Below are 27,562 nucleotides of genomic sequence, written 5' to 3' on the forward strand. Positions count from 1 at the left end.
TATTTTGTAGAGTTTATTAAACACAAACCTGGGTTCAATTGCATCACTGGTTGCCTGCAGTAGAGGTTGCGCAGTAAGCGCTTCCCGCCATAGGCCCAGCCTCAATTGACCCATTATTACTTCAAGGTTTACACCAGCCGTGCGCAATCGTACCATGGCCATTAACGCAACCTCCTTAACGTACAGGTCCAGAGGGTCCAGACCCGTAATCAATTCCATTGCCGCGGTTGGTGATGTTCAAACAAGCCACTGGCTGTATTTGATATTATTTTTGGATGTCCGTTGCTTGTAGAACTTTCGGTCCCCATGCAATGGCTCCATACGTTAACATAGGTCTTATTATTGCAGTGTAGATCCAGGTGACCACACGGGGTGAAAGACCCCATGCGCGTCCCACTGTCCTCCGACATTGCTCATAAGCCACATATGCTCTTTTTGCTCTACTCTATAGATTCAACTTGTGCACAGAATATAATCTCAACAATCTTAAGGGCAGGGCTTTAGCGTAGTCATCGTTATTGAAGGGGAATGCTATTTTAGGTCATTTATCAATAATTACCAAGTTTTTATTGAATCGCCTGGACCACGCATGCTTCGAATCAAACATTTCCAAGCTATCAGTGAACATGTATTATTAGTCCCATGATAGATCCCTGGAGCACACCCCATGGTACTTCAATTGCCTCAGACATCAAAATTCAATGTTCAACATCTTTGATTTTACCAATAGGATACCTCCCAACTCATTTCAGACCCAAACAGAGTTTTCCTGCTACGATTTGCAACCCTGCGGCAATTATTATTCACGATCTTGCTCAGATGTTCTGAAATGCAATTACAGCTATTAGAATTATCATCAACTTCAATCAGATGACGAAGAAACGACACAAAATATTCCTGTGCAATAATTATACTTAATTTGTGGGTGCTTCGATCCTTTGTGAAATGTCAACGTACCGACTCTGGTATCCACGTAGACCAGATGGTTGGCAAACGGAGTAAAATAGGCCACTTCTCGATGGGGCTTTGGTACACGAACGGATATTAAAATTCATCACTAAGGATTGGAATAACGACACAGTCAAGATGGGAAATAATGACATATCAAAGTGGTGGCGCAAATATGTATAAGCAGAATCTGTCCAAATTCGATAGTAAATAACCAAATAAAGTAAATAACCAAGAAAGGCTACGAAAGAATCGAAGGTAAATTGTTTTCAGAAGTAGGTATACCGAATTCGCAATTGAAATCAAAATGATAAAACCAGCAGGTTCGGCTACTTGACACGGGATTGAACAAAATTATTGTCAGACCGTTTGCAAACGAATTGGAAAATTTCACGGAAACGACAGAAACACGACAACTAATTTGAATTGGAATAAAGATAAGGAGTTTTCTCCAGAATTTGATGAGGTCATGATGTCTGTCAATAGAGAATTAACCGATTAGAATCTTTTAATAGTCTGATATAAATAGAAATTTACCTGGAAAAAAATTGAAGGTATGAAGCAAATTATTTACAGAGGGTTAGGAAGAAATTTACTGAAACCTGTGTGCATGTATTACCAACAGAGCAAAAATATAATACATCTAGACGAAACATGCTTTGGTATCCAGGATACTATAAAAAAAATTAACTGTCGATTTGAAGTTGTTACAACTGAGTGAAAATGATTACAATTATTATACTTGCTGAATCTATAAACAGTTGGATTTTGAATGGAGAGTTATTACCACAAAAAATATTAAAGATTCATCACTTTATTTGAAAACTGGTTTACTAGACAACTGATTCCAAATAAACCACCCTTTTAGTGCCAGAGTTGTGGATATTGCTTCTTAACATGGTCCACAATTGTCGAGGGTTTCTGACGAGAATAACAGGGGTTCAAGATTTCTTGTTTGCCAACTACAATTTTTTTAAAAAACAAAAAAAACCGGCTTCTTGAAACAGAAACAACTTCCAATTCTCAGCAGTTTCAAGTTTGTGGTAATTAACTAAAAATACGTTCAAAAGAACGGTTTTCACGGCCGTTGGCAACGCATATATCACTGAAGATGTATGCCGCATTAGGAGACGAAACTTTTGTTACTATGAGTTCCATTCAGCCCGGATTATGTTCTGAGGAATTCACCCAAATAATTTTGGCAACACTTCTTTCCTGACTTCCGGTTTAACGAACATAGAAAGTCTACCTCAAATGGATCCGATTGAATCGGTTGTATTGTAAAGAAAAACTTACCAATCTGTACCAGAAACTAATCATCATACGTGCATTGAGAAAATAAATAACAAAGGACATAGACCTAGAACTTTTTTAAGTAATAAAAAATGAATGTTTTGTTTATAGATATTTTGTTTTCAAAAAAATAAGAGGTGAAAATCTTAGCCAGGCAAAAGATGTAATTTGGATTGCCTACTCCTGGAGAAACTTTCTTTAAAATCATCTAGGATTACCATAGGTAACATAAAAATTAAATAAAAAGTACAGTAGGTTTTTATAAACGCTACAACCTTATTTTTTGAACAGGTTAGTACCTATTTTAAGTACTGGTCTCTACGGTATCGATACTCAAGAGCAGGGGTCTCCAAACTTTAAAGCCTTCGGGCCATAATGATTTTTTCAGTTTGTTCCAAGGGCCAATTTTTGCCCTTAACTATATTTCTAGACTAGGATAGTCGCAAAGTGCGTGACCTGAGCAAACTTACGCTTTTTTTGCATTTTAATTATTATTGTGTATTGTGACACTTAATGACAACTAGTGACGAGTAGTGGTACTATGTACTATCTTTTTCAGCTACCCGCTAGGTGGCATTAGGCATAATTAAATATTTGGAATTGCCGCGTTGGTTCGACAAAGTTCTGGTTCTAGCTAGTGTATTCCGGTCACCTCGAGATGACAGTAATAATTTCATATAAAAAGGCTAGCGGCGCAACTGCGAGTTAGTCTGCGTAGGAAAGGCGAAGGAAGCGAAACTGTCTATTGTGAAATAAAGTAACACCCGTATTTTGATTTGACTTATTGTTTTTATGTGTGATTTGTTAGTATAGAAAAGAAGCGAAAAATCGACAGTGAATGCAGAACGTTCTTAGAAAAATGGAACTTTCAGTATTTTGTGATTGAGTCCAGTAATAAGGCGCTATGTTTAATTTGTAATGAAACCATAGCTGTTCTCAAAGACTATAACATTAAACGACACTATGAATCGAAACATCTTCAGAGTTACTCCAAGTATACAGGAAGTTTGCGGAAGGAAAAATTTGAAGCTGACTCAAATCGCAGCAATCTTTGTTTACCAAAGCGAATACTGAACAAGAGTCTGCAACTCGCGCCAGCTTTCGTGTGGCTCTTGAAATCGGAAAACGTGGCAAAACATACACCGATGGAGAAATGATAAAAGAACGCTTGATTGCAGTAGCCGAAGAAATATGCCCCGAAAAGGTATATTTATTTAAAAGTGTCAGTTTGTCAGCAAACACCGTGGCTCGGAGGGTGCAAGACATCGCAGAAAATATATCATCTCAACTGTCTGACAAAAATGGACATTATGAGTGGTTTTCTCTAGCATTGGATGAGTCAACGGATGTGTCAGATACTGCTCAGGTGTTGATTTTTATTCGCGGAGTAGATAAAAGCTATGAAGTGTATGAAGAACTTCTTGATATTGATAGTATTCACGGCACGACAACTGGGGCAGATATTTTTAAGGGAGTTGAAAATGCCATTAATAAAAAGAACCTTCGATGGAGAAATTTGAAATCTATAACAACTGATGGAGGCAAAAATATGTATGGTAAAAATAAAGGAGTGGTTGCACTTGTGTCAAAGGTCCTTAAGCGCTTTTTTGAACTTCGAGCAGAGTTCGACATTTTTTTAAATGATAAGCAGCGCCCTTTTGCCGATTTAGGAAATAGTGAATGGATGTGGAAGTTAGCCTTCTATGTCGATTTGACAAATCATATGAACGAAATAAATTTGAGATTGCAAGGAGAAAATCAGCTTCTCCCTGATTTATACACCAATATCAAATCCTTCAGGCAGAAAATAATACTATTTCAATCGCAATTACGTAAAAAATGTTTCACACATTTTGAAACATGTGAAATATTCAGCCACACTACAGAGACTGAATTTCCCGTCAATTTTGCAATCGAAACTTTGAGTGCTTTGAAGATAAAGGTTGATACTCGTTTTTCAGATTTTGATGTCATTGCGAATGAAATTAAGCTTTTTCAAAATCCTTTTGATTCTGACATTGAAACCCTGGCTCCAGGTGTCCAAATGGAAATTATTGATTTACGGTGTAGTGATATGCTTAAGAACAAATATAAAAATTCATCTTTGTTGGAATTTTATAAGAGTCTTCCACTGGAACAATTTGATAATTTGCATAAATTTGCTCGTGGGTTGTTTTCTGTTTTTGGTACTACTTACTTGTGTGAGAAAACGTTTTCCAAGATGAAGTACACAAAGAATGTTTACAGATCTCAATTAACCGATGAGTATGTTAAATCTCTTTTGATAATTGGCACAAGTAGAATTGTTCCACAACTACTGCTCAAGAGGCTTTGTATTCTGCTGTGTTTTTTCGAAACAATCGAGGATTCAAGGAAACGTATCTTCTTCTTGTTGAATCCCTGCTAAAAATTTCGTGCTTTCATAATTTCTTCAAAGTTCAAGAACATCGAGAAAAAAGGTGGACCTTTGTTTGCGATGCATTAAAATCGTATATTATACGAAATGTTATTTCAACAATGAAAACCCATCGTGATACGGATTACCGTGTATTTAGCATATGTTTCCGCAACACTTGAAAAAACACGAACCTGATAATAAGGTTTGGACAGGACAATGCCTCTTGAAACGAAAGGTCAACAATCTAAAAATAAGAATGGAGATGTATGAAGGTCGCACGGCTATGAGATTTCGATTACTTGCAAGAAAATGATATGCACAGAACCAGACGCGAACTTATTCAAGTGAATCGGAGAAATGAGAAACTGGTACAACAATAGTGTTTCAATGTGAAGTTCAATTATGACTATTTGAATATATTTACTAATGAACGGCCAGACGTTTTTTACCATAGAATACAAGTTAAACAGTTGATGAAAGTAGGAATGAAATCGTCGCCAATAATATTATTCATATTCAAAAATGTACCTGCTGCCCAGAACTTAGTTGCAATTGTTTTACAAATTCTGCCTATTATATCAAAATTCAGAGTATCATTCCTCGAACAAGGCTGAAGCGAACGACACAACATATTTGTCATTCGTCCCATCTGCCCGTAAAAAGAGACTAACCAGATCTTTCTATAATATAAGACCATGTTCATATCAAAAGATGCTAACCTAAGCCAATCTTTCCCAATTAATGTTCAAGTTTCAACACTCGTAGTATCTAATAACTGAAATTAATTCACTGACACCTGTCTTATCCAGTCTTATCAGTCCTATCAACACCTACGTATCTAGATCATTGTTAGAGATAAATCACTACCGCCCTAATAATAATATCCCCCCTTCCTGAGTCCTCAACAAGCTCGAGACAGGAACCAAAAAGGTCCCCCATCTTTGTGCTGCTCGCAATTTCCTAGCTGATCCCTCTAATGCTTCAAAATGTATTCCACTGCTGATATTATTCACCCGGCAGCGAGCAAGCGGGAGAGGAGGAAAATGGATTGTGAATGAAATAAGGAAGGATATTTATGTGCGCGTGCTGAATCCAGGAAAAAAACGAGTTGCCATTGATGATAAAAGGTTATCTGAGTTGTACACAAATAGTAAACTGATTCAAAAATGGAAAAGGGTTTGAGTGGAAAAAAAATGAAATCCTTTTGTACCTAGTTGAAAATTTGTTGGGGTTCCTCAAGATGCACAACTTGGACCCTTGTTTTTATCGTTTATATAGGCACCTACAAGGTTAACATGGACAAACGTTTACTATATGAGGAACTTGAATAATCTCTTTTTAGATTGAGATTATCAGTGTTTTTGAAATATTCGCCAAATACTAGAATGGGGAATGTTCCTCCTGACAAAAATCAAGTAGTAAATAAAAGTAAATAAAAGAGCTCTGAAACAACGCATTTCAAACTTATCATTTCAACCTTTTTCTTTAAAAAATTATTTAAATACTTAAAAAAAAGGAATGAAATAATGCATTCAACATTTAAAGGGATTCGTTTCTATTTCACCATTTGGCAACATCGGTTATAGCTAATAAAGGACAATGAATCTGTTACCTGTATGAGACAAACAAAGATGACATATTTCAGAGGCGTGCTGTTCTGTTTACTTATGTTCCGAGTTCCGAGACATTCTGTGACATATGACATTTTGTGCACCTAACCTATCTTCCTCTATATAAATAAATAACAAAACAACTGTTCTTTATGTGGCTTGTGGAGGAGGTATTGAACTATAATTTATATTTTTCCTCAATTGTTGATTTATAAAGATAATTTTCCGTTTTTAAAGTAGAATATCTAGGTACGTATAAATTATTTCAACTTGATATAGGCGGTGTTGCCAATATGTGAATTAGAAACAAACCCCTTTAAAAATTGAAACCCAACATTTGAAACATCAATTTGAATACTTTTCGAAGTGAATTTGAAAAACTCATGAATTAAACTCAACTTTATTTTGTTCAAACTCGCATTTGCTGTAATAACCCAAATTGAGGAACATTCCCCATTGTCCAATTTGATTTCTTAGTTTTACCGCCTCCATTTCGAATGATATAAAAAACGGAGGAACTTTCAATACTGTGTCATATTTGTTATAATCTGATATAAAACAATCTGCAAAGCGACGTTTCGTTCATTAGATTTCATCAACAACTTCATTTTTTTTTCACACGGACCTGTCGTTTTTCTAGCCACTGTAATAACACATTCGGCTATGTGTTACAATACAGGTCCGTATTCAACAAAATGAAGTTGATGATGAAATTTGATGAACGAAACGTCGCAATGCAAATTGTGTCATATCAGATTATGACAAATGTGAAACAGCATTGAAACTTCCTCTCCCTTTTTTTAAACATTCGAAATGGAGTCGGTAGAGTGAAAAATAAAGAAATTCGACAATTCTAGTTTGTGGAGAATATTTCAAAAACTTTCGATCAGAAAAGGGGTTGTTATTTTAGTTCCCCAAAATAGGAAACTTTTCTTTAATTTAACCAACCTTGTGGTACTTAGAGTTTACGGGATATCAACATTGTTAACAGTTAAAAAAAAGTATGTATAAACAATTTAGAAGTACTAATACAGTTTTTTGTTGAAAACATATACAAAGAGCAAAAAATTATGGAACAAATTCATGATTCCGCAAATAATATACTTTTGGCCAACATATTAGAATTATATTCATTCATAGTTTCAAATATTTCTGTAAACATTATATTTTGATATAATCGGTGGTTTCTTAAAATAGAAAAACAGGTCACTTGCTATCTGATTTGATCGTGTTATATCGTATTTAGCGGTAATCAATTGGTTAATTGGTTAGCACAGAGTGAAGAAGAATAATTTCGTTTCAATTACAGATTTTTTTGTTATGCAATATAAGTAATGGTTTTGAAAGCAAAGGATATAAGTTATGATTTGTTATAGGCATTATTTCCCCATAATGAGCGCTGCACCAGAACTGCAACATTATTCTCGACACGTGTTTCACCAATCAAAATGGCATCATCAGGAGGTGAACTAGACTAATCCAAAACTAATCTAAAACTTCGCCTATTTATGTCTAACAGGATACACTTCAACTTCTAATTGAACATCAATAATTTCTTGGGTACAAATCAGATTGAAGTGAACATAAGACTCTTTGGAATTTAACTATCATCACTGTTCATAGTTCAAGCTATACTTTCGCTGTCTCCCGGATCAAAAATTCTAGTGTCATGAATCGATTTCAATAATTTCAAACAGTCTTCATATGATCATTCTACAAGCCATGTTTAGTGATACTAGACATTGTTGAACTCCGAAATCGAATTCGTGCAGCGTGTTCTTTGAAAGTAATTTAGCTTGTTTGGTTTGACAAATATACTTTTTGTCAATGTCATAGCTCATTTCATATATACTTGTTGGTTCTGTTGGTGTCACTATCTTCTGTTTTTCTAGTGATATTAACAGAAAGAGAGAGATATTGACATTTGTAGTTTCACTCAGTGAAAAAAAACTTACGAGCGGTTCGTTTTCAATAAACGAGGGAGCAAATCATTTGAATTTGTATGATTGTTGTGTCACTGTGATGATTGAGATCATGAAGTAACGCCAATAGTTACTGATTATCGAAAAATCCAATAGAAATTTGTGAGATCTAATATCTCACAATAAATCAAAATGTTGCACGAGCAAAAAGCTGTGGCGTACCACAAGGCTCGTTGAATGGTGCAGTTTTGTTATCTGATCTGGTCCCGATTGACCTACTTTGATGACGCGCGAAAAAGACATTGCTTGAAGACAACAATCGCTAAAAATATAGAAAAAAAAAATTAAAATTTGTTGTGATATTAACCCGCTTTGACACGAAGGTTTTCTCACAACAAAAACAGATTAATTCTGATTTGATACTACAAAAGAGAGTGGCAAGATAGCAATGTGGAGACAAATACAATTATCACTGGAATTGCCAAACAATTATAAACTCTATTTCTCTAACGTTCCGAGATAAAATTACAAAAATGGACATTAAAACACAGTTTCAATTAATACCGCTAGGAATCGCACTTCGAAATGTGAGACCTCATTAAGTTACGACTTTTGATGGCTAATTAACGGAAAACAGATTGTGAACAGACTTATCATATTCGATGGTCTTTTAATAAAAAAACTCTTACAACGACAAACTAGCACTGACTGTGGCAACTCGCATTCCTACGCTTTTACTTATGGCCTCAAAAGGGCGTTTCACAAAAATCCGGCAACACAAAAATATTTCCTCGTTCGAACAGTTACGATATTTCTACCTGGCCCAACAAGTAATTAAAACGATATTTGATTGCAGATAAGACGGGGTGGGGTACAGGTAAAACCGTCGACGTGACATTTGAAATGTAACATGCAGGCGGTTGGATTTTTGCTCGAAAATCTAGACGAGGCGATTTGATATAAACCTACTTGATTAGATGATTACAGGTCGAGTTGGCTTTATGTTATGGGTGTAGATTCGGTTTTTTCGAAATGATTGTAATTTACTAGCTGGCCAGGTAGCCCACATGCTCCTTCAGAATGTTCTACAGGGGGATACCTTGTACCTGGTTAAGTACCTCCACTAAATATGAGCCCCATATATAAGGCCGCCTGTGAGGGATAAAGGATCAGATTAGTAAAAAAAATGATCATCAGAAATTCTCGAGCGCGTCAGATTAAGGTAGGGTGAGTTAATTTCCTGCTAAAAAGTGTATATTCCAGTAATCTGACAATTTGAAAGTGACGTAAAGAAAGGGGAGGGCAGCAAAGTTGTAAAAAACATTCAACATTCTCGAGCGTAGCTAATTTTTTTTATTTTGGAGGAAATAATTCGAAGATACCGAAAAATATATAATCTGACGATTTCCGCAAGCTGAAATAACAAAAATTCTTCGATGAAGTTTAATGCGTGTAGCTGTCTGATACCTATACTCGTCCCCACTCTGAATTCTGTTGCTCATACAATATATAAGTTTGAAAATGTCCTTATAGGACGAAACTGCAGTAACGTTAGTTACAAATAAAAGTGGTAAAAACATAGAAAAATTAATTTCTCTTTTCTTCATTAATTAATCAATTGATTTTAAAAAATTAAATTTTTTTCAGCATTTAAAAAAATTATTTTCTTATAAATACAAGTATTCTACTTAAAAAACATACACTTGTTCATTTGCATGCTATTTCCTGAGCTTTTCAATTAATTAAGTTCAATGAATTGAAAGAAAATAAAAAAAAAATATTGTTTTTGTCAGATTAAGCGAATCCCTCTAGATAATCGTCATATTATGAGACAGCACGTCTAAAACATAAAGATGAACCATATATATCTTAATCTGACGAGTATTTCAAAATAGCGATTTTCTTTCTTGCACATTAAAATAATGGCCGCGAGTTTGCGTCAGATCATAATCGTCAGATTATTGAATGAGAGTTTTTTTTTGTTGCACTTAACACCACCTTAGAAAATCTAACCGCGCTCGATTAAATTTTTATTCCTTTCACTTTTAACCCTTACGTATAACCACCCACATCATGCAAACGATCAGATTAACATACCAACATTATTAAAAATACGTAGGACATTGATGCTAGACATATTTCATTAACAAACATTGTATCTGCTTAGGTTAGGTCCAAAGTGAGTGGGTCTATTCGACCCTCCACCGCAACCCTCAAGGGTTTATTGTGGCCCACACCTGTTCACACTCGACCAAATAAACCCAGCTTCTTAACGAAGTCGATTAATTTGCATGGTGAATGGTCTTTCAGGTCAGATGGTAAAAGTACGGCTCTGCAGAACTCTAAAAACCTGATTCAGTCCTCAGCGGGGCAGGCACAAAGTATATGCTCTGCTGCTTCATCATTTTCCAAACAGAGGCGACACACACTGTCTCCCGGCAGTCCGAGTCTCTGAATATGATGATTCAAATGACAGTAGCCTGGAAGGCATGTTACACATCGTGGTTCATCCCTCCAGTAGTCCAACAACTGTTTGGTATCAAGTTTGGAAGGGTGAATAAACGCCTTGGAGTGAGCCAATCCTGGAAGATTCCGTCAGAAGTCCATAAATCTTCTGGCCATCCAGGAGTTCAATCTTTGTATGGCAAAGCCTAAAGCGATACCAATACCGGTTCTGGTCCGATGAAGCTGCTTGCAGCACCCTCCTTTGCAAGGGAGTCAGTAGCCTCTTTGCCTTCCAGGCCAGTATGGCCAGGAATCCACACCAGAGACAATCTGTTAAGTTTTCCTATCGAGGAGAGTTGTTTTTGGCAATTTGCTACCAATTCAGACGTTGCTTGGTAGGAGCCAAGAGCTTGCAACTCGCTTGACAGTCCGATAATATTTTTATTGACTTTTGTATGAGGTTGGATTGTTCCAATCTCTCCGCACACTATTCAATAGCGTAAATTTCTGCTTGAAATACAGTCGCATAGGTTCCTAGGCAAGTTCCTCTTGGGTCTGCGACTGAAAACACCTGCACCAGAACCAGAAGGTGTTTTTGATCCATCTGTGAACCAACAACTATCTGCTCTTAATATTTTCTTCTCCCGGAGGATCCAGTCCTCCCTACTCGGGAACAGTACTTTATAAGGCAGTTCGTAGTTGACAGCCGGAGGCATAAAGTCAGAGGTCATTTCCAAAATGATGTGACTTCCAGTGTCAACCAACAGTCTATGTATCTGCTTACTGACGATTTGAAATCTATTGCGTTATTTTTGGTGCTTGGCAGCAATTGTTCCAAGACTCTGGAAAACACTACAGCCTCATGGTTTGAGAAATTTGATTTCAACTGATATTTCTATCAATTGAGGTATTACAGTGATCTGAGATTGAACAGATCTCAAAGAATTTTCTTGTAGCGCTAAACCAAAGAATAAGGTTAAGTTAGCCTTTAGTTCAAAGTTTCATCAGGTTTACACCTGAATCAGAGCACAAGCGGACGGTACAAAATAACAACAACGGCAGAAAACGCAAATTCACTTACTGAACAATAAAAAAAACATCACCCACAAAAATGGTATTGAACTGCCAATGAGGATTCTCCCAAATAGGAAGACCTAACGAAATGTTTCTGGTTTGCCTGTAAAGAAGCAGCTTGCAAGCAGTTTCATCAGACTTGACCTGCCACAGGCATCGCTTAAGACTTTGCCCAACAAACAGTGAATAACCAGACTGAAAAAAAGTTTCAGACTCTCGGCAGAATCTTCCAGAACTGATTTATTTCAGGGTATCCAGACGTCCTTCACAAAGTATGTCTCCAAAGGATTGTTGGATCACAGTAAGGGTGACCTACGTGGTTTAACAGGGCTTCTTATAGGTCACTGTCCTGAATCATCATATGCAGCGATTTGGACTGTTTGGAAGATGAAACTACAGAAAATATACTTTGTGCTTATCCACCGCTACGAAATCCGGTGGCAAAGCTCCACTTTCGCCATCTAACCTGAAAAATTATTCACCAAATAAACTAGTCGGCTGTGTTTAGAAGCTGGACTTGTTTGATGGAGTTTGAAATAGTGTAACTGAACTTAAGCTAACCTAGTTAGCTTGATTTCACCACCAAGAGCTTTGATGTTTTGAGAATTATTCAGCTTGTGTATCTCCAAAAAACATTTCAAAATTTCCAGGTGGAAACAATTTTTCAATTCGATCTGGTCACAATAACTTCTTCTTTGTGATAACTACCAAAGCAATGCTAAACAATAAGTACCGGGAATTGATTACTGGAACGTATAACCTTCAAAATAGGCCCCTTCCGAAATAATACACTTACGCCAACGAACAACGCAAACATAAAAAAAAATTGTTTTTAAACTCATTACGCGCTGCGAATTCTCTCTTGTGTCCTCTATCGACTAGAAACGGGTGCCACAGAATGATAATTTGAGTTTTGAGAAAAATCGACCGGAGCCATATCGGGAGAATATGGTGGCTGTTCGATATGGTTTATTGAGTTGGCCAGAAATTCGTTCACAATGATGGCTCAATAGAAAGACGTCATTCCGGAGCTTGTTGACTGGTTTGCATATCAAATTTGTAAACATATGTCTCATCACCAATTACAATCCCTTCACGCGAGCTTTTCACCTTCACGCGGGCTTTTCAAATAATCGATGGTACTTTTTAGACACAATGTACAGACTAATAATTGCAGTTACATGTAATACAATAATATGATGATTTCGCATAACTTTTTAATCCGATTCAACTAACTTGCATACCACTCGCTGATCTCTCGGCTAATTCCCAGTCGTACCTTGGTACCGTCGTAGGAAATACTCCGAGTGCTTGTACTGCAACTACACGGATTGTTAGTTTGCGAGAATTCTAATTATTTTATGAGTCGTCCCCGCCGGTAAAACGATTACGTGTTGCAATTACACGTTATGAATGCGTTCCGATACGATTTTTGCGATAAAATTGTCGTGACAAACGAAGAACGAAAGTTAGTATTGAGGTTGAGATATAGCGAAGAAACCCCGATCGTAAAATTCAACGTGAGAACCGTTGATCAAAGTTCCTTTGGTAGCTTTAGGGTTTGATGAATAACATCTGAAGATTGCGACAAAGAGTATGTTTGGCTGGCTAGACGAGCTAGTAAAACTTGTTTGAAAGAGCACATGACCCATTATATGATTTCGCAGACCACCAAAATGTAATGTCTCCAAAACACTTCTTAAGTAGTCTTAGTCATCTCCCGATGATGGTAACATGGACATCGAAACGCGAGTAAAGATATAGTATTTTCATTCTTGATAGAGAAAAGTGGTTGATACCAGTTCAGTAGAGAAACTGTACGTAGATCCTGGACTAATCAAGCCTCTAACGTCAATAAAACTACTATAGTTCACTAATTCAAGCAAACTTTATCATTAATGAATTTAAAGAAAATACAAACACCGATGGTAATCATTCATGCAAAAAAAAAGTGATGCATCATTGGAAATTTAAATTTCCAATGATGCATCACTTAGAAAACAATACACTTGAAAACAAATACACTCTGAGTGGAAAGCACGAGAGAGAGAGAGACAGAAACATCTACAGCCACTTTCAGTCTGAAAGTCGCAAAGTCGTGAAAGAGAACTAATTTTCAGGTAGCAAAGTTAGGTTAGGTTAGGTTAGGTTAGGTTAGGTTAGGTTAGGCGACATTTAGAGAGTGACTACAATAAAATTGAAAACAGATACACTAGCTGCAGCAGAATAATGGTACCAGACAGAGACCCATCCACAGCTACTTTCAGGGAACGTTCTTAAAGTCGGGCCGGAAAGTCATGAAAAAGAACAAATTTTTGGCAGCAAAGTTAGGTTAGGAAGCCCTCATACCAAACAGGGTCAAACATGTTAGCATCAATCTCAACACTTAGAGAGTCCTGCCAAAAAATTGAAGCAGCAGCAAAAGGTACCAGACAGAGAGTTATCTATAGCTACTTTCAGGAAACGTTCTTGAAGTGATGAAAGAAAAATAAGTTTTGGGCAGCAAAGTTAGGTTAGGAAGCCCTCATACGAAACAGGGTCAAACGTGTTAGATAAGCATCAGTCTCTACAATTGGAGAGTGACTGCAGCAAAATTGAAAACAGATATACTTAGCTGCAGCAGCATAATGGTACCAGAAAGATAACTATCCACAGCTACTTTCAGGGAACGTTTTCAAAGCCGGGCCGGAAAGTCATGAAAGAGAACTAATTTTTGGGCAGCAAAGTTAGGTTAGGTTAGGTCTCTACACTTAGAGAGTGACTGCAATAAAATTGAAAATAATACTTAGGTGCAGCAGCATAAGGTACCAGACAGAGAGTTATCTATAGCTACTTTCAGGAAACGTTTTTAAGGCCGGAAAGTCATGAAAGAAAACAAAGTTTTGGGCAGTAAAGTTAGGTTAGGAAGCCCTCATACCAAACAAGTTCAAACGTGTTAGATAAGCATCAGTCTCTACAATTGGAGAGTGACTGCAGCAAAATTGTAAACAGATACACTTAGCTGCAGCAGCATAATGGTACCAGACAGATACCTATCCACAGCTACTTTCAGGGAACGTTTCCAAAGCCGGACAGGAAAGTCATGAAATAGAAATAATTTTTGGGCAGCAAAGTTACGTTATGAAGTCTCTACACTTAGAGAGTGACTGCAATACAATTGAAAATAATACTTAGGTGCAGCAGCATAAGGTAACAGACAGAGAGCTATCTATAGTTACATTCAGGGAACGTTCTTGAAGCCGGACCGGAAAGTCATGAAAGAGAACTAATTTTTGAGCAGCAAGGTTATGTTAGAAAGCCCTCATACCAAACAGGGTCAAACGGGTTAGATTAGATCAGTCTCTACAATTTGAGAGTGACTGCAGCAACTTTGAAAATAGATACACTTAGCTGCAGCAGCATAATGGTACCAGACAGAGAACTATCTATCCACAACTACTTCCAGGTAACGTTTTTAAAGCCGGGCCGGAAAGTCGTGAAAGAGAACTAAGTTTTGGGTATCCAAGTTAGGTTAGGAAGCCCTCATACCAAACAGGGTCAAACGTGTTAGATAAGCATCAGTCACTACCATTAGAGAGTGACTGCAGCAAAATTGAAAACAGGTACACTTAGCTGCAGCAGCATGATGGTATCAGAGAGAGAACCATCCACAGCTACATTTAGGTAACCTTATTAAAGCCGGGCCGGAAAGTCGTGAAAGAGAACTGAGTTTTGGGCAGCAAAGTTAGTTCAGGAGGCCCTCATACCAAACAGGGTCAATTGTGTTAGATCAGCATCAGTCTCTACACTTGGAGAGTGACTGCAAAAAAATTGAAACCAATACTTAGGTGCAGCAGCATAAGCTACCAGACAGTGAGCTACCTACAGCTACATTCAAGGAACGTTCTTAAAGCCGGAAAGTCATCATACAGAACTAACTTCCATGCAGTAAAGTTTGGTAATGAAGCCCCCGTTTCAAAAAGAGTCAAACATGTTAGATGCACACCAGCCCCAGACTCTCCACGTTTTTCAATTTCATCATTCTAAAAATGACGCATGATAGAAGGTCACGTGTTGATCTCTTCTCAATGAACCAATATTCATCTTCCTATATTTGATTATAAACTGCCAAAATACATGATTCACTAACTCACCGATAGAGAACAATAACCAAGTGTTGAATTTTCTAACTCAAATTATATTCATAGCATACAGAGTCAATTCAACTACGATCTCTAGCATATTATCTAAGACTATGTCACTGTCAAGTTTTTTGATAAAGTCAAGACTATCGGAAGTTCTATATTTCCTGGCTGGTGTTTTTGGAAAAAAATCTTCAACAGGTGGAAAGCACTTGAGAAGAACTTCAGGAAATCCCTTTTTCTCAAACACAATCATCGCCGACCTCAAAAAATCCCTCGATCCATCATTTAACCCCTTCATAGACATCGTTAACCTTTCTGGATCGGATCCCATCGGCAAGACGTGCGCCTCGTTTTTTCTCTTTAATTTACAACTTCCGGCGACGACGTTTAATTGCCCATTAAAAAGACTCGAATTCAGTGGTTCATTCACTGCCAGTCACACCAGAGATACATAATTAAGATTATACGCACACATCGGACGTATGGGCTTTTTAGCCTCGGTGACCTCGAAAAACAATGGCTGGTGAACTGTCGTCCAGCATGGTCAACGTCGATATGTCACCGAGTCGGAAATTATATTTGAACCGTTTTGGAAATGCTGGCTGGTCGGATGCAGATACTTTGAATACAATGCTAGATGTAAAAGCGAGTGTACCAAATCACATCCAAACGCGGTGTAAAGCATACCAGGAATGAACATGTAAATCGTTTATTTATTGTTCAAAAACATCTAGTAAAAAGGGTAAGGAAATATCCCCCTAAGAAACGCAATCCATGGCATCGATGATAAACGAGACATCCCACATTTAGCGTCTTTGTTGTCATAGCATTTCCTTACTCAAGCTTGCCCTTTAGTCTAATCAACAAGTTCAAAAACATGAAAAATAGAGATAAAAGGTCCTAAAAATATGAGCGATAGCTCATTCGATTCGGAATCACCTCTAGAAAAATGTTTTTGAAGGATTTTGGTGCAGGTAAAAAACTGCAACTGTTATTAACAAAATGAGATACACCATTTTTCGAAAAGTTATCCAATTGTTAACTAACAAATTTTTTCACAATCTCCGTTGGCATAAATAATGGGATAAAAGGTATAAATAATTGGTCTATGAATGTTACACTTCGTGAAACCCTTTTGATATATATATATATATATATATATATATATATATATATATATATATATATATATATATATATATATATATATATATACTTCATACGATCCTGCGATAAAAGTTCATAAAAATTTATTAATTTGTTAATTATGATTTTTTATAACTATTGCAATTGTTGATAATTTTTTTTTCAATGGATACGGCCAAAGTCATAAGCCGTGAAGAATGGAAGACCATTAGTCATCCCGAATACATTTTTGGAAAAAACACCTGATATACAGCTGTCTTAGTTTCGATTCAAATAACCCGAATGATATTTGAAGATGGAGATACCAACTTTTCATTCATTTATTTCTTCTGCTTTCATATGAATGGACATATGTTCAAATTGATTTTTATTATTGTGGAAATATAAAGTATATAAGTTGACTCGAGGTTCTTGTCAAAAAATTTATATCGGACAAACCGGAAGAACATTTTCCAAGAGAATAAAAGAACATAGAGCAATTCAACATTCGCAAATCATCTTTTGACAAACATATATTCAAAAAACACACATTGAACTGTGTTTTTTGAATATATTATAAATTGGCTTTGATGTGGATCTAATATCCTAATTTCTTTATAGAAAATATCTGAAGAAAACCTATATCATTTTTCACCATCAATCAATATCAATACAAAGTTTAGGAAAAGTGTCTCTAATATGACTGAAGACGGTTTTTAGTTAGTTCTCGTTTGACCAGGTGGTCATTTACTGAAAAAATAAAAGAACATATAGGAGTAGTTTTCTGAGTGAGAAGAAAAAATCTATATTTGCTAACCACCTTTTGGCGGAGGGGCATATTTCAATCAAGACTATGACGTAGGTATCACATTTGACAAATGAAGGTTTCAAACTCAATCGTTTGAAAAGATCAGAAATTAATGACTTCAGAATTGGGGCCATTTGCTCACAAATTGTTCACAAATGATTGCATTGGTAATCAAAGATTTTGAGTACGATTATAACAGAATGGATCAAATTATTAAATATTAAGGAGTTGGTGATAGTCACTATATTTGAAATCATTGACATAGAAGACTATTTAGAATTTAGTTTGGTATTAAATACACCTGAAGAAGCTATTGTGTAGCGAAACACGTGTTGTGGATTTATAAAATGTTTGAAAGAAAATGTTTGCAACTTGTTCACTTTCATTTCAACGATAATTCGTTATAGTTTCAATTATTTTGGTTCATTACGTGGAAATTCGTGTAATTCAACAGTATAAACTCATTGAATATTAAAAGAAGTCAATAAAAATATTGCCACACAAGAAACTTGATTTGTTTTTGCCTCCCTATTTTAAAAAGATCATTTACACGAATAAGTACATAGAATATGTATTATTCAGATATGAATGTAAAATTACACAACGTTGACAAATCGATTATTATACAGTGTACTTACCCGGTCATTACGCAAATACCTTAAATTTAGTTTCAATAAAAAGGATACATTTCTTGAAAGAAGTCCAGATGTGGAGGTTGGAGTATATCTAAGGCGGAGAGAACCTGGAAAAAAAGGTTTTGTTACTCTCCAGTCGGTTGGTACCTTCGTGAAATAAAAGTTGACGCTTATATTTTCTCGAAACGTTGCAACTGTTTCAATTAGTCACATATTTCATCAGTGGCAACGTGTTTGGACTCGACCCAAATACATCTTTGATGGGTATGGTTCAGTTTTTGCGAAATCCATTTTGGAAAATATCAAAAATCTGCATGTCAGTAAAATCAAACAAATCCAATCTACTGAACCTCCTACACAAACAATAACGTTTACATAATGATTGTCCTGCTACGCTAAGAATCAACATCGTCAAAAACCTGACCGGAATCATACAAATCCTGTTATGGAATTCAAAAGCCGGTAGAATATAACCCTGGTTTCAATTTAAATTCCCCAATTGATGAAAAACTCGAAATCAATTGTTCCTGAATAGATTTTGGTTTTAATAACAGCGTGTACCTAATGAAACATCAATTGTTTTTTTGATGCAGTGAATACAAATTTGACACAAAATACTGCCTTCGATTTGGCCCGCTAAATCCTATATTCGCCAATAAAAAAGGTGAATGAAATGACAAAGTTTCGACTAATGTCTTTCACATTACAAAAATATCATATTTTCATGTACGAACAACGCCACCATTTTGTGTGAACTAGATTATATCAGCAGAATGTATTGTGTACCCGCAAGGTTCTGTTTTGGAGCCGTTCTTGTCAAAAATTCGTGTCGTTCGTTAACAACATTTCGTTTGTGATCATCGTTTTCACTGATAGCAAGAAACATTGAAAGTTACTTACATTTTCGTGTTTGAAAAAACACAACATTTTCAATTCCCTGAACACCCTTTTGGACGACACCACTGACTGAAACACGTTCGGTAACTTCTTCAGCGCTACCCTCCTGCCATCCCTAGGGTCCGTCACAGCCCTGCAACAACAAAAAAAGCGGGTATGAAATATTATCCTAGTCGGAGGACCTAATCCTGTTATAAAACACTACAGAAGATTGCATTATTTTTTTGGGACGGTTGCCAGAAAAATCTCTATTTCAGGGTTTCGTCGGGATGCTAAGGGTTCGGTTTGGGGATGATATACTCGGATTCAATAAATACACATCGATATGATCGGGAGGTAGAAGTTTTAAGTGGGTGTGTTTCTTGTTAAACCGCCTTCAAGAGCCTTTCTTGACGGTTGATAAAAAATGATAAGAGACCAGCTAGTCCAGCTAGTACAGGAATTTTTTTTGTATTTTGGTTTTCGACGTTCAAATGGAATTTCCTGGGGGTTAGAATATAATTGGTTTTGAAAGTGCGACTTTATAATGGACGGATGCAAAATTTTCGCCAAAAGGCGAAAATTTTGAGAGATATGGAAGTGGTTCAACTGAGATAATAAGTATCAGTCCTTCTGTTGAGGCAAGGTGCTGTATGAAAGATAAAAACCATTTTCAGAAACAATCTCTTAGACTAATTTTTCTGAATTGATAAAATTTCAGCTGAATTTAAGTCAGTTTTAAGGTCTTATTCGTTAAAATGGTGGCACATATTTCAGACTGTAATCTACTTTTATGTGTCGCAATGCGATCTTTAAGTAGTCTCAACGTTTGACAAATTTACGAATATTTACTATCACAATTATAGCAGACAATAAAATGAATTGATTTCGATTGTAAATTGATATAGGTTTTGTCTTCAAGTTTTGAAAACAAATTATTAATGGCTAACAGAGTCACATCGTTAATAAAAGGTGATGGAATTATTAACAAACAATTCGTACCAGATATATATATTTTTACTATGAAAGGAAGGTTCAAAAATATGCAGAATTCAATTTTTCATTTATTTGACCAAATTCATTTTCGTGGAGAGTTTGTGATACGACCAGAACTGACAGATTTTTGATACCAACCGATGCGTTCTGCTAAATTTCTTATCTAGAATGGAAGTTCCATGTTTCTCATTCTCAGTTTCGATAGTAAATCGTATGTAACTGTTGAAAATATTTACTATCTGTAAGGACGATATATCTTAGATTCAACAAGAATTACACAAAAAAAAAAGTAACGGCCCCAGTACAGATCCATGAGGAACGTCTATGTTGATAGTTGATTATATTATCACTTAATTGTAAACTCATTCTCACACTGAATCTAAGCTAACAATTATTCGATCATATCTACATTTTATCTCATACGAGATACAAGCCCCTACCACTCGTAATCCATTCGTAACATCATCTTCCACCGCTTCTTACCTTATCGAAGCCACAAGACAGATTACAATAACGTGAAATTGAAAGAAATTTATGTAAATGCCTATCTCAGATCGGCCATTATGCTCCTATCACAATAGGGCTTGTTAACGATATATTATCCGTGGATATTTATAGACCGTTCGTTTTGGTAGTTTTTTTTCTTGGATGGTTGCTTGCCGGAAGGCTGGAAGCAGATTCAAGTATACAAATGACAGAAAGAGGAAAGGAAATGTTTATGTTAGGTTATAGAATCGGAACTTATCAGCAGGAATGCCGGTTCGTTGGCACTGTATATGATAAATATATCAATTTTTAGATGGGATTCGAGTCTGAGATATTTCGAGGGATGTTGCCGTAGAAAGACTTCTGTAGTAAGTAGCTAATACATAATGTGAAATGTTCACTGAATGAAATAAGAAGTATTATCAGAAGAGAATGTTAGGATATATAGAGCCTGAATTTGACTGATGACATGGGTTATGTTAGCTTTGAAGACCACTGTGGTTTGTGGCTTTTTCCTGAAAGAAAATTCAGTCTTCGACACTTCTGGAATGTTCATGTCGCTAAACAGTTCAAAAACAGCTGCAGCTGCATTTCCACCTATTCTCAATACCTAATTTCAATTCAGCCTCCATATTCGCCAGAAATGGCCCCATGTGATTTTTTCCGTTTTTCCATAAATGAAGAAAACCACCTTGAAGGGCCGTCGTTTCACAAACATTGATGACACTTAAGAACCCATCGCTGAAATAGCTAAAAGCTATCCCAAAGATTAACTTTGAGAAATGTTCCGAGTGTTGGAAGAAGCGCTGGCATAATATTCAATGACGACCATTTTGAAGAAAAAAGGTAAATTTCTGTTAGTTTCCGGGCATACCTCATACTCGTAAGAAAGAAGTGAACTCCAAGATCGGAATCTAAAACTTATGTTAACACCCACCGTTGAGTCAACGGAAAAAAATTCGGACGAAGACCCTGAACGCTGACAAACTATCGCAGGTGTCTACTCGACCGACAAGTTGCTTTACCTGCTAACTTTACCGTCTTCAAATAACCCAACTACCTGTACAACTTTTGTTCGTAGAGGTCTTCGTCGATATAGTCCGAGATTTAAGTGAAATTTCTGGTCTGTTACTGATTCGTCACTTATTTTGGGAAAAAGATATTTCAATTTTTGATTCAATCAAAAAACACTCTGGGGAGCTTACCAATCCATCAAAAAGACAGTGAATTGGAAATAACACCGCTTCATTGGTCACTAGATACTGTGTAAGTTGTATACTGGTATAACTGAATGATTTTGCAAAAGCGACCCTAAATTGTAAAACCGCCACGAAATATAAGAAAAAGATGACATGACAGACATACTTCCGACAGTTCCGAAGTATGTTGGTCAAACTGACAGATCTTCTGGATATCAGTTCAAAGAACACACTGTTCCAGAAATGTAGATTTCAGCTAGCTTGATTTGGAGAATAGGAGTGGAATAATGATCAAAACTCCGTGTACATCATTGGGCCTGATTATAAAGTCTCACAAATGCCATATGATAGATTTTAAAAGAGAGACAAAAAACAGAATCATTAGTTAGGTAAATATGAATCCCAGAGAGTTTTTACTTTGCCTGATTAATTAGTCTCGAATTAATTTTAGATAATTGAACAATTGCTGCATAATTGTAATTTTAAATGTGGTTTAATAGGTTTAATTAAAAGAGTTACGTGATTTTACAATCACACAATTTCAGATGCTTTTGAAAGTGTAGAAACGGCAATGTTTTGTAGCAACAAGGGCCCTGTTCCAAACAGTTTGTTTCTTCTATTTTTCAGTAATCAAGTTGAAAACAGAACTATATTCATGATTCAACACCAGGCTACTTGCAACCATGAGAATGACAATCATAATGTCAATAACGCTTGTCATATTGCACAATATTTTGTACATTTTCTTAATTTACTTCCAGACCTCTTTTCTACTATGACTATTTTATAGTCCTGAAGAAGTCCTAATATTAAGACTCGACATATTATAAAAATGCAGTAGGTTTGTTAGTAAATTGAAGCTTCTTTTGACTGAAAAACCAGTAATTCCATTCCTTCCTACCTAATTTCAAGTTGCTTTTCCAGGTGTTTATCCGTTGTGTTTCATTCACCAAGTGTCGACGTTTCGTCTTCATCTCAGATATCATTTTCAAGACTGGTTACTGCTTCTGCTTTGCAGAAGCAGATAATCTCAGATAATTTCAAGATACTCTCAAGGCTCCATTTTTGGTCCTTCTTTATTGATATGGTCAATTTATCTGTGCTACAATCATATTCTGCTTATAGAGTCTAGATCGTAGCTTATATAATTGCCTACCTATAACTAACTATAGGCTACAATTATAGCCTATACTTGACGTTTAAAATAGAAAAAACATGAAACATGGGCATCTCACGGCTCCATTTTTAGTCTTTCTCCATCATTATTGTCACAATTATTTAAAAAAACTTCAACTATGGAACAGAGAAATTCATTTGTTCTTCCGTTACATCTTGGTTATAGAGTCTAGACCGTGACCTATAACTAATTGAAGGCTACAATTATAGACAATAATGACCTATGATTGGCGTTTATAATAGAAAAAAATTGGTTCTTCTGTATTATTATTGTAACATTTTTTTAAAAATTGTCAGCTCTACAACTCTCAACAAAGCAATATATCTGTGCTTCAATCATATCTCTCAAGACTCCATTTTTGGTCCTTTTTTATTATTATTGTCAAAAAACTTCAATTGTTCAACTATCAACAGAGAAATTTATCTGTGCTACAATCATATTTTGCTTATAGAGTCTAGATCGTAGCTTATAATTGCCTACATATAACTCATTATAGGCTACAATTATAGACAATTATAGCCTATAATTGACGTTTAAAACAGAAAAAAATGAAACATGGGCATCTCACGGCTCCATTTGTAGTCTTTCTTCATCATTATTGTCACAACAATTATTTGGAAAAACTTCAACTATGCAACAGAGAAATTCATTTGTTCTTCCGTTACATCTTGGTTATAGAGTCTAGACCGTGACCTTTAACTAATTATAGGCTACAATTATAGACAATAATGACCTATGATTGACGTTTATAATAGAAAAAAAAATTGTAACATTTTTTTGAAAATTTTGAGCTATACAACTCTCAACAAAGAAATATATCTGTGTTTCAATCATATCTTGATTTTAGAGCCTAGAGCATAGCCTATAATTGATGTTTATGATAGAAACATATTTTAGACCGCAACTTATAACCAATTATAGGCTACAATTGTAGACAGTTATGGCCTACGAGTGGTGTTTATAATAGGAATAACGTGAAACGTTGGCGTCTCAAGGCCCCATTTTTGAACCTTTTTTATTATTATTGTCACATTTTTTTTAGTAAACTTCAGCTATACACCTTTCAACAGAGCAATTTATCTGTGCTTCAATTATATCTTTATTGTAGAGCTTATAATTGGTTACATATAACCAATTATATACACTTATAGTCAATTATAACCTGTATTTAAAAATGGTTGCAAAAATGGTTTCCTTTGTAGCTTCTTATAGCTCCTCTATTCAGTATGATGATGATGTTATACAATTCAGAGTACAATAAAATCGCAGACGTTGTTTCGACCTGCCATAGGTCTCATCAGTGGTGCTAGGCTGAATCACAAATGCGAATCTGGTTTTCAGCTAGTTGCCTTGCGGTGAAAGGCAAGAGAACGAATCTCGTAGACGGTCGATGTCGAAACTTGGCTTTGTAACTAACCGCCTCAGGGAGCCTCGCCCATCTTTTGGTATTCGACGATTGAGTTCTCTGGCGATCCCATAGATGGCGTTTTTGAAAGGACAGATATCGCACTTACTTAGTATTTTTTTACTAGGAAATGGTTATATTTTTCCATTGAATGTTAAGTGAATCTTTGTTTTCTTTAGAATATCTTCCATATACAGAGTCTGTTATACTTTTATTGAACGTTTTGATTTCAATTATGGAATTAAAAAACCGTTCACGTGAAGATTTCGACTGTGACTCAGTCATCATCGTAAAACTTGAAGTAAAAAACATTGCATTAGTTCTAGTGTATGGAAAAAGTACCGTTAGAAGAAAGAAAAACATGGGGGATACGTTCAATGAAAACTTCAACTATCAGTGATCTAGTGAAGCCCCGACCCAGACTATAATCTGGTTCACACAAAAGTTGAACTACCTGTACAACTTTTGTTCGAACGGACCTGTGTTCGACATTAGACGTGCTTGAAGGGATCAGGCAAATGAGAATGAGAACGGCCGTAGTTGTCAGAAGAATCGGTTTTGCTCGACGACGTTCAAACAGGGTTTCAGAAGGTTACTATAAGCCTTCGAGAATTATTAGACGACGCTCTGATTGACACGACAATACCTATAAGAGTTTTTGTGTGGACTATTCGGCCCTGGATGAATGTTAGGAATTTTCTTTTGTAGCTCGATTCCGGCTTTCAGGTAATTCACCTGTGAGTAAAGAGATATAAAATCTATTGTTACTACAGAAAAATAGCCACACAAGTTTTGTTGATATAAATAATTTGGGTATTTGTTTAATAAAGATGACAGCTATTGCAAAATTATCATTTTCGCGGTCACGACGACGAAATTATTGGATTACATTGGATTTAGGTTGAAATTGAGCTGCCCAGAATACAAAAATGGTTTCCTTTGTAGCTTCTTATAGCTCCTCTATTCAGTATGATGGCGACAATAAACAATTCAAAGTTTCAAAGTTTTTCAACTGCTTCTTCCACAAAAACTTCTATGCAACGTCAAATGCCAAAATGGTTGCGAACATGTTTTCCTTTGTAGCTTCTTGTAGCTTCTCTATTCAGAATGATGGTGACGATATACAATTCGAAGCACAATAAAATCATGTCAAGGTTTTTCAACTGATTTTTCCATTAAAACCTCAAATGCAAGAATGGTTTCAGAAATGGTTGAAAATGGTTTCCTTTGTAGCTTCTTGTAGCTCCTCTATTCAGTATGATGGCGACGATATACAATTCAAAGTTTCAAAGTTTTTTAACTGCTTTTTCCACAAAAACTTCTATGCAACGTCGAATGCCAAAATGGTTGCAAAAATGTTTTCCTTTGTAGCTTCTTGTAGCTTCTCTATTCAGAATGATGGTGACGATATACAATTCGAAGCACAATAAAATCATGTCAAGGTTTTTCAACTGATTTTTCCATAAAAACCTCAAATGCAAGAATGGTTTCAAAAATGGTTGAAAATGATTTCCTTTGTAGCTTCTTATAGCTCCTCTATTCAGTATGATGGCGACGATAAACAATTCAAAGTTTCAAAGTTTTTCAACTGCTTCTTCCACAAAAACTTCTATGCAACGTCGAATGCCAAAATGGTTGCAAAAATGTTTTCCTTTGTAGCTTCTTGTAGCTTCTCTATTCAGTATGATGGTGACGATATACAATTCGAAGCACAATAAAATCATGTCAAGGTTTTTCAACTGATTTTTCCATAAAAACCTCAAATGCAAGAATGGTTTCAAAAATGGTTGAAAATGGTTTCCTTTGTAGCTGCTTGTAGCTTCTCTATTCAGTATGATGGTGACGATATACAATTCGAAGCACAATAAAATCATGTCAAGGTTTTTCAACTGATTTTTCCACAAAAACCTCAAATGCAAGAATGGTTTCAAAAATGGTTAAAAATGGTTTTCTTTGTAGCTTCTTGTAGCTCCTCTATTCAGTATGATGGCGACGATATACAATTCAAAGTTTCAAAGTTTTTCAACTGCTTTTTCCACAAAAACTTCTATGCAACGTCGAATGCCAAAATGGTTGCAAAAATGTTTTCCTTTGTAGCTTCTTGTAGCTTTTCTATTCAGTATGATGGTGACGATATACAATTCGTAGCACAATGAAATTTCAAGGTTTTTCAACTGATTTTTCCACAAAAACGTTGATGCAACGTCGAATGCAAAAATGGTTGTAAAAAGGGTTTCCTTTGTGGTTTCCTGTAACTCCTCTATTCAGTATGATGGTGATGATATACAATTTAAAGTACACTAAAATCGTTTCAAGATTTTTCAACTGTTTTTTCCACAAAAATTTCAATGCATCGTCCAATGCAAGATTGGTTTCAAAAATGGTTTCCTTTGTAACTTCTTGTAGCTCTTCTATTCAGTATGATGTTGACGATATGCAATTCGAAGCATAATGTAATCATTTTAAGGTTTTTTAACTCTTTCCACAAAAACGTCAGTGCAATTTCGAATGCAAAAAGGTTGCAAAAATGTTTTTTTTGTAGCTTCTTGTAACTCCTCTATTCAGTACGATGGTGATGATAAACAATTCAAAGTACACTAAAATCGTTTCAAGGTTTTTCAACTGCTTTTTCCACAAAAATGTCGATGCATCGTCCAATGTAAGATTGGTTTAAAAAATGGTTTCCTTTGCAGCTTCTTGTAGCTTCTCTATTCAGTATGATGGTGACGATATACAATTCGAAGCACAATGAAATCATTTCAAGGTTTTTCAACTGCTTTTTTCACAAAAACGTTGATGAAACGTCAAATGCAAAAATGGTTTCCTTTGTAGCTTCTAGTAGCTACTCTATTCAGTACGATGGTGATGATAAACAATTCAAAGTACACTAAAATTGTTTCAAAGTTGTTCAACTGCTTTTTCCACAAAAATGTCGATGCATCGTCCAATGCAAGATTTTTAAAAAATGGTTTCCTTTGTAGCTTCTTGTAGCTTCTCTATTCAGTATGATGGTGACGATATACAATTCGAAGCACAATGAA

The 27,562-nt window shown here is 35.8% G+C and overlaps 1 protein-coding gene across 6 annotated transcripts in view; it reads right to left on the reverse strand.

Moving 5' to 3' along the window:
- The window catches only part of nmo (serine/threonine-protein kinase nemo), a 196,389-nt gene that overhangs the window by 33,279 nt on the left and 135,548 nt on the right, over positions 1–27,562 (reverse strand). For all 6 annotated transcript variants that reach the window (XR_012465493.1, XR_012465494.1, XM_074175507.1 and 3 more), the window contains exons 2-3: positions 19,283–19,412; positions 18,434–18,489 (exon numbers count right to left, since the gene is read on the reverse strand). Coding sequence is in view for 4 of the 6 variants with exons in the window: in XM_074175507.1 (XP_074031608.1) it covers positions 18,434–18,489; positions 19,283–19,412 (186 nt within the window). In the remaining 2 variants the exon portion in view is untranslated. The remainder of the gene's footprint in view (positions 1–18,433; positions 18,490–19,282; positions 19,413–27,562) is intronic.

This window comes from Leptinotarsa decemlineata, unplaced genomic scaffold, assembly GCF_025532065.1.
Source record: "Leptinotarsa decemlineata unplaced genomic scaffold, Ldec_3_MD MMD2_tig00001064_RagTag_RagTag, whole genome shotgun sequence".
In the NCBI taxonomy this organism is placed as follows: Eukaryota; Metazoa; Arthropoda; class Insecta; order Coleoptera; family Chrysomelidae; genus Leptinotarsa; species Leptinotarsa decemlineata.